This window comes from Nelumbo nucifera, chromosome 8 (genome assembly GCF_055504915.1).
Source record: "Nelumbo nucifera cultivar China Antique chromosome 8, China Antique-T2T, whole genome shotgun sequence".
Classification (NCBI taxonomy): Eukaryota; Viridiplantae; Streptophyta; class Magnoliopsida; order Proteales; family Nelumbonaceae; genus Nelumbo; species Nelumbo nucifera.
The window spans coordinates 28,686,735-28,694,610 of NC_142656.1; the positions used below are offsets into that span (position 1 = coordinate 28,686,735).

At 35.5% G+C, this 7,876-nt stretch overlaps 1 protein-coding gene across 1 annotated transcript; it reads right to left on the minus strand.

The window, feature by feature from the left end:
• Positions 1-1,237: 1,237 nt before the first annotated feature.
• On the minus strand, positions 1,238-6,493 carry LOC104605335 (large ribosomal subunit protein uL1). Its single transcript, XM_010270056.3, has 6 exons — positions 6,389-6,493; positions 6,164-6,217; positions 4,742-4,961; positions 3,226-3,391; positions 1,918-2,123; positions 1,238-1,484 (listed from the first exon to the last, which is right to left on the minus strand). Exons 2-6 carry the CDS (start codon positions 6,166-6,168, stop codon positions 1,431-1,433), a joined length of 651 nt encoding a protein of 216 aa, XP_010268358.1. The 5' UTR covers positions 6,169-6,217; positions 6,389-6,493; the 3' UTR covers positions 1,238-1,430.
• Positions 6,494-7,876: the final 1,383 nt, after the last annotated feature.

Here is a 7,876-nt window from a genome sequence, read left to right on the forward strand (position 1 = left end):
TGTGGTTTGGAGAAAATCCTCCTACGTCCATGGGAAGATTATATATAGGGTCAAATCGGATCAGATCTTTTCGAAGTGAATCAAGGGGTGATTCGAATTTGATCCAAATTCCAAATGAATCCGATTCGCAATCCCATCCGATTTGAAAGTCTGAAGAGGGGGTATTCGAATCCGCTAATTTAGGATCAGATTACGAATCGAATTGGATCGGATCAGAATTTGATCCATTTGCATCCCTAATGGAAAGTGTGCAGTTGGGAGTTGTATCGGCCGATGCCGATGGCTTAACGATATGCCCCTCCAGGAGTTGTATCAAGTCAGACACTGATTCAAAGGGTGGTCGGGCCTTAAACCGACCCCTGAATCAGTTTCAAAAAAATTAAATAAATGAGACTTTAAAAAAATACTGATACAGGCTGATACACCCTATTGACATATCGGCCCATGTCAATATTTAGAACTTGTTTAGAGATGAGGATGAAAAGGTGCACTTTGCTCTTAAGAGGATTTAGAAGTCTACAAAGCGGAAGCATGAATAGCTGTTTTATAGAATAGGAAGATCACCCTTGAAGGACTCAAGCCTGATATTCTAAATAAGTCGCCTATAATCACATACAGAGAATACAAACAAATTACGGGCATCCTTGTCAATTTTACTCTTCATTTTAAAGTGTCTTGCGTACCAAACGGCATTTGACTTCTGCCATGCTTGGGGTAGGTGGGGTTGGGGTAACGGGCACCACGTGTGATTTGTAATTTCCACCATTAAAACTTAAAAGATATATATTGACACTTCACGATAATTTCCATGAAACCAAAGCCCAAAGGTCGAAGTCTATTCACAGTGTTTACAAGCATGTAAGGAGAACGTATATCAAGCGACCCACGTGGAAGATCAAGTGGGAATTGTCTCAGGGTCTTCTACATGGCCATCAGAAATTCTACAGCGTGTTAACTCAGGTAGGTAATAATAGAGACTGTCGATGATGGCCCAAGTTTGATATTTAGCACTGTAGGCTTTGCAGTGTCTGTTGTTTTGTTGTTTTTTATTAGTGTTGTAATTTGAATGCAGCATCTGCCTCGCTGCTTTTTACTGGACCTGGACGCTTTTGTTTTGTCTTCGAGTTCTTATTGAATTTTCTCTCTGCAATAAAAAACAGTTTTGGCCTGTGAAGGCCACAACCGGAATTCTGACTCAAATAAAAATGAACGATGTACACACATAGAATCAAAGAGATGAAAACATAGAAATCTGCTTAAATAATATATCCATAAAGAACTTACAGACATTGAATTCAAGTAGCTTTCAGCAAAAACCCACGAGGGTGAATGGAACAAAAAAAAGGAAATTGAGAATTGTCAGAAAAAGTTGAAGTCTTGCTCACACTACATCTCACTACATAGCTCTAATAATAGGAATCCAAAGTTGCTTAGAAGATGCGGTATGGCTTCCCCATGGTACTCTTGAGATACAAGCACCTCACCTGATTCGTCACAGAAACAATAATTATTTTCTATTCGAGCAGATAATGGTATATAGAAATCACGGTGTAATTGTAAATTGACAAATGAACATGCAGAAATTGAGGTATAAACTAACTAAATGAAAAATAAGCAGTTAATTTGAATAAACAAGCACCTGACGAATAAACTACCTTAACAAGTTGTTCATAAGAAAGTCGTTAGATTGTACTAGTAGATAAAATGTCATTTTGAAATAGTTGATTGACATTATTATCCTAAAATTTTCAATGAACAAAATCCTCAACGAGAAATTACTGAAACAACAAAACATAAAAACTTCAAGCACTGTAAGAATTATCTCAGATTAGTTTCCTTGAAAATCCTAATAGCTTTTTGTAGCAAGTTTTCCACATAAAAAAAGTCAGTGATCAGTGAGGAAGCAAATGAACTCACATTTTGCCAGTTCTTCTTCAACAACGATACAAGGAAGTTGACACTGAGTTGAACATTCTGGAATATCTGCTTCTCCTCCATTGAGCAGTTACCAACAGCAACTCCCATGCAAAGAACCTTCTTCAGTTGGAACTTCACCATGGCCTTGGTTTCGTTAACTTTTGACTCCAGACTTTCTTGATGAGTCACAAGTGTCGGGAACTTCCCTGCATTAGCAAAGGACATGAGACTCGTAACTATGAAAAAACTGTCATAAATCACATTCCATGCAGTTGACAACTAAGAAAATGCTCCTAGGTATTTAGCCTATCTTTTTTTTCTGATCAGTAGTTATTTAACATTTCTTAAAAAATACCACTGAATAGATGGTTCAAATCACACAGATGCTCTCACTAAAAGATGGACCTAGTGATCCAATGAACAGAATAAACAGATGTATAAACATATAATATGTCAAGGACAAATATGCAATGATTTAGAATGTGTTTTTTCTTCTTTTGTTGTCCATTTACTTTTCACTAGCGTATGCTGTTGGCCCCCAACAGCCAAAGTTATCCCCAATCCACCTACTCACATTGCATGTTTCAGCACAATGTAGAGACAATACCAGGAGTCGTCCCAATAATAGCCAGTAGTCCATGACATGGCAACAAACACTACAGCAGGGGCAATTGGGTAACTATACAAAATTACAAAGTAGGTATAATTACCAAGGCTTATCTGATTCCCATCCCTAGGTTGATCTTAGCCATGAAGGCATCAAAAAGCTGATCGTAGAGGATCTGCAATCCTGATCAGGTTTCAAGTCACCTTTTAGATGCACATTTAGGTGTTTAGTCGCATCCACAAAACCAAATAGGTTCAATGAACAATGGACCAACATCAATATGCTATAGGTGAGCTTACTGACCAATCACATATGATGGAGCCAATAAGACTTGTACATGATTGGCTAATTAGCCACCAACCCAAAAGATCATCAATCACAAAGGGAACTTTCTTTGGAACTCTTACTTGGGAGAGGGGGAATATCAAATCTATGGTACAGCTATTAAGTAGTGAATAGACAAGGAAAACACAAACTAGTTACTTAAAATGTAGCATATAAAGGAACCTACAAAAGCCACTACAGGAATCCAATTCTGCTTCTCATGCTTTTTTATTTTTTAATTTATACCTTTAGAAATAATCCCTATTGGATCAAAAAATGGCAAACACCAATCAAATAATTTCAATGTTGTCATTGTGCGGCTACTACTATTAAATAGCCTTACCAATAATAATGATCCATGAAAAAACTGTACTTGCCTGCTTTGTTGAGGCCAGGGCCAAGAAGACGAGGGATCTGCTTAATGATGGCTTCTGATGCAAGAAAAGCATGGTATCTCTTTGCAAGCTTCTTGACCAATTTCTTGTTTTTGTTTAGTTTCTTCAGCCCCTCCACATCCATATATTCTAAGCCTATTTTCTCTGCCTACAGTCCAAATAAAAAAAAATCATTCACAATAAATGCACAACACCATAAAATTATACCAACTTAAATATAAATGTTTGCCTTAAACAAAATGCATACTAATAATGAAACCTTTAAAAGCTCATAAACTATCACAAGTGAATCAAATTTCTTCCAATGATACTCAGGCACAAATACCAACACAGACATTGATACATAAAAGGGGATATACCAGATAATAATAAAAGCATGGAAATTCCGTTTGATGTTTATGTCATGCTTTTTTAACTAGTTTTTAGAGCAAAGTGTTATTTTTTCATATTTATATTTTTAAATTTTTCAAATTTAATTACAACTTAAAAATTTCTAAAACATACCATTCCATATATTTTGAAGGTGTTAATTTCATAAAGTACAACAGTATCCATGCAATATCCAGCTTTGCATCAAGTAGGCATTAACATGCCACATCCAACACCATACAGTAGGAATGTACAAGTACTCAGATTTTATATAATTCTCCCAGAATTTAAATTATAAAGGGGAGTATATCATACAAAGAAGCATGCAGAATTGTCAACAAGAGAAAGAATCTCAATAAGGTAATACTGTTTCCTGGTAATGTGAACCAAAAAATAGCATATTACACAACTAAGAGAAGCCATAGATTAAGTGCATTGCTGAAACTTTATCTTTGAGTTATTCTTGTTGCCTATTTCCCTTTCACATAAGCCATAAAAATAGTACGTACATGTCATACACCAGAGGTCCATCTAACAAATTATTTAATTATACATAACAGTTTTTCAAGGCATGTCAATATCCAAGCAAAAAACAAGAAAATACCCATGAAATAAAATATTCAAATAACCCTTAATTCTTAACCTTCTTTGTTCAGAACTCCATCAGACAAGAAAATAAAAAAACAGAAAAATATCATGAACAGTCTTCACTTTGCCCAACCTTACAAATTTTTATTTGCTTTCTGGTTTTATTTTCCAAAACCCCCCACCAATGAAACAGTATCCTCCCCCTTGTATTTTCTCGGATTTCCCAACCTGTCACTTTTCCTAATTGTACAAACAGACAAAACAATTATGAGGTGGGGAATATGAAAAATAACTACTGAATATCAGACTTCTCTGGAGATCCTTAGATCCACAGTATTGGGTGGGCATGCAATGCAAGCATAGAAACCAAAGTAATGGCATAAGTACTGGCACTTCACAAATTATAAGTTATAAAGGATAAAAACGATACAAGAATATCTTCAAACTATCCGACTAGAAATGAATCAAGCTGAAGAAAATTCAATCAAATTCAATTAAATAACCATTACAATGGAAGTTTGTCCAAGCAGAGAAAAATCACCTCTTCAACATGCTGTGCATCACCAAGCATGCAAATTTTCATCTTAGGACGAGGAATATGTGGTAACTTGACAGAACCACTAAAACGCTTGTCCTTCTGAGGATCATAATTCTTCAGGCCAATTTGGAGTTCAATGGTCTCAACAAAGTTTCGCTTCTTCTCCTTGGAATCTGACATGATGCCAGAGATGGCTTCTCTCAATGCATCACTCTGAAGCTTACTATAGAAGTTCAAAAAATAAAAATGCAACAAAGTTAGGCAATAGATATGTCTAACAGAACACCAAAATTCATCCATACTATATAAACAGAAGGAACAGCAATTGAATGGATTTCCTAGGATCTATATCAGCTTCACATAAATACAACAGTAGTAGACCTACTAACCATGGAAAGGAATTGTATAACATTGATAATACGCCATATTTCCCACTTAGGCTCAGCTTGGAAGGAGTACAAATACAAATATGTAGAGTGCAAAACCTTGTATTTTATATTATTCTCTATGTATTTGTACTGTACATATTTGTGTTTGTACTCTTTCCAAACTGAGCCTTAGTAAAATAACCAGACTTAGTTGTAAACCTCTGAAAGATAAGGAGCAAAATTGTAAAGAGAATAGACCAGAAAACAAACAACCTACATTAAATCATGCTAGCAGTCTAAGAACCTAACACACTGTCCTGAAGTAGCCGACTGAGTCATGTAATCCATACATTGTACATGGTTCGGTCAGTATGACTGTCAAAACCCCCATGAGTTGCTTTTGTTAAGAAGAATTATGCAAGGCAAATAAGTAAGAGGAAATAGAACAAAAAAATAAGAATTCAGCATTGGTTTTAAAAACACGGGCCAGAATCTCTCTAGATGTTAGAGCATAAAAAACTCGAGATTTTTTTATAACAGAAAAAAATGGCACCAATAAATTGAAACACTAAATGTTAACCCAAATCTAAACAGAATTTCTATTTCACACAGAGAACTAACTACTCCCGATTGAAAACTAAAAAAATATCTCTTTCACATTTAGATTTTACGTTGAGAAATAGCAAATAGGTAAAATAGAATCAGGAAAAAAAGAGAAATCCTTAAAACAATTACATCTCAAAGAATGAAACAACAAGCTTCCTGATTTTGAGAGGATACAAGGTATCATATGTTCCCAGAGGATAATAATGCTACTTTTCATCTAATTGCTACAGCCTCAATATCGGTCTGGCTTGGAGCCCTTGTTTCCAGGGATTCACTAGCTCTGGCTTTTCTTACGAAACTAAATTTCCAGATTTTGGGCCACGAGTTAACAAGTTTGAACAACCTTTGCTTTGATTCTCAATGTCAACGACAATAACATTATCGAATAAATAAAATCAAATGAATTCTCTTAGCAAATAACATCTATTATCAAATGAAAGAAGCAGAATACCTCATGGTTACTATTTACACTCCCTAGATTCCTGTAGAAAAAGACTCTCCCGACCTGAAAATCAAGTAAAGCTAGCCATCAATAACATCAAAGGCTCCCAAAGCAAATACAGATCCGATTCTCTGATCAGAAACCAAAAAACAAGCAATCTTCTAAACAAGGAAAAAAAATAAAAAAAACATATATCTTGAAAGAGCAGTTTACTAATGGAGGAATCGCACTCACCCTAAAACTAAGCGGCGAAATTGAAAACCCAAAACTAGGGTTTGTTACTGGCCGAGCTTTATAGCAAGAGCAGAAAGTCGGGAACTGTTACTCATCTCTCGCTACCTCTGGGAGTCAGGAGTCTATAAACCCTAGCCACGTGCTAATCACACGAGTTCTTAAACCGATGGCTTACGGTTCGAGTCACACCGTTTATATTGCTGGTCCGGTTCATTCCGGTCTAAGCAAGAAAATATGAGGGGTCATCATCCTGACCACTTCATAAGTTATACAAGCCATGGTTTAGATACACACGAAAATAATTTTTTTTTGTTTTTTTTTCAAAATTTGGTTTTTGGGAATTAATTCGGGACCCAAAAGATACGATACGATACGATACATCCAATACAGTGCGTATCGTATTGATTTTTTTGAACCTTGATACAAGCCGGAGCAATTGGACTTAATGGGCTTTGATCAAAACAAATTATTAAAAGTAGGGGTGGCAAATGGATGGATTGGGTTGGGTTGGGTTGGGTTGGGTAAGGGTTAAATACCAATTCACCCATATTGAGTATTGACCCACCAACCCACCATGACCCATCATCAATCTTTGTTAAAAGGTCATAACCCACCCTAACCCTTGACCCACTTGATCCATCCATATTGACCCTTAACCACCCTCTCCCATACTGACCCACCTACCCTCACCTATAAATACAAAAATGGGTCGAGACGGCCCGTATACCCGAAATAATAAATTTTAAGAGGAATATCTCTCTCAAGGTTGTCACGTGGTAGAAACGGGTCAGGTTGACCTATATACCGAAAATAACAAAATTTTGAGAGGAACATCTCTCAAGACTACCACGTGGCAAAAATGGGACAGGGTGAACCCCTATACTCGAAAATAACAATTTTTGAGAAAATAATCTCTCTCAAGGATGCCACATGAAAGAACTAGGTCAGGTTGACACATATACCCAGAAAAGAAAAAAAAAAAAAAAAAAAAAAAAAAAAAAAAAAACATTTTGAGAAAATCATCTCTCTTAAGACTGCCAAGTAAGAGAAACGAGTTGGGTTGACCTGTATATCCGAAAAAACATTTTTGAGAGAATCATCTCTCTCAAGACTACCATGTGACAAAAAACGGGTCAGGTCAACTCATATACTCAAAAATGCAAAAATTGTAGATAAATGCAAAAAATACCAAAAAATGCAAAAAAAAACTAGAAATTTGCAAAAAATGCAGAACTTTTGCAAAAACAATCAGAAAAAATGAAAAAAAAAACTAGAAAATTGTAAGAAATGCATGAAAACACAAGAAAATGCAGAAATTATGCAGAAAAGCACAAAAAATTGTAAAAAATGCAGAAATTACCAGAAAAGTACAAAAAATGCAAAAAAACCAAAAAATTATAGAAAATGCAGAAATCACAGAAAATGCAAAAAAAAATGCTCTTTTATAAAGTACTTCCGTAAAAGTGTTTTCGTAAAAGTATTTTTGTA

Coding starts and splice junctions, on each gene's coding strand:
- LOC104605335 (XM_010270056.3), bottom strand. Junction 3,392..4,741: donor ATGCACAGCATGTTGAAGAG/GTGATTTTTCTC, acceptor TTTGGACTGTAG/GCAGAGAAAATAGGCTTAGA. Junction 1,485..1,917: donor TGAAGAAGAACTGGCAAAAT/GTGAGTTCATTT, acceptor GTGACGAATCAG/GTGAGGTGCTTGTATCTCAA.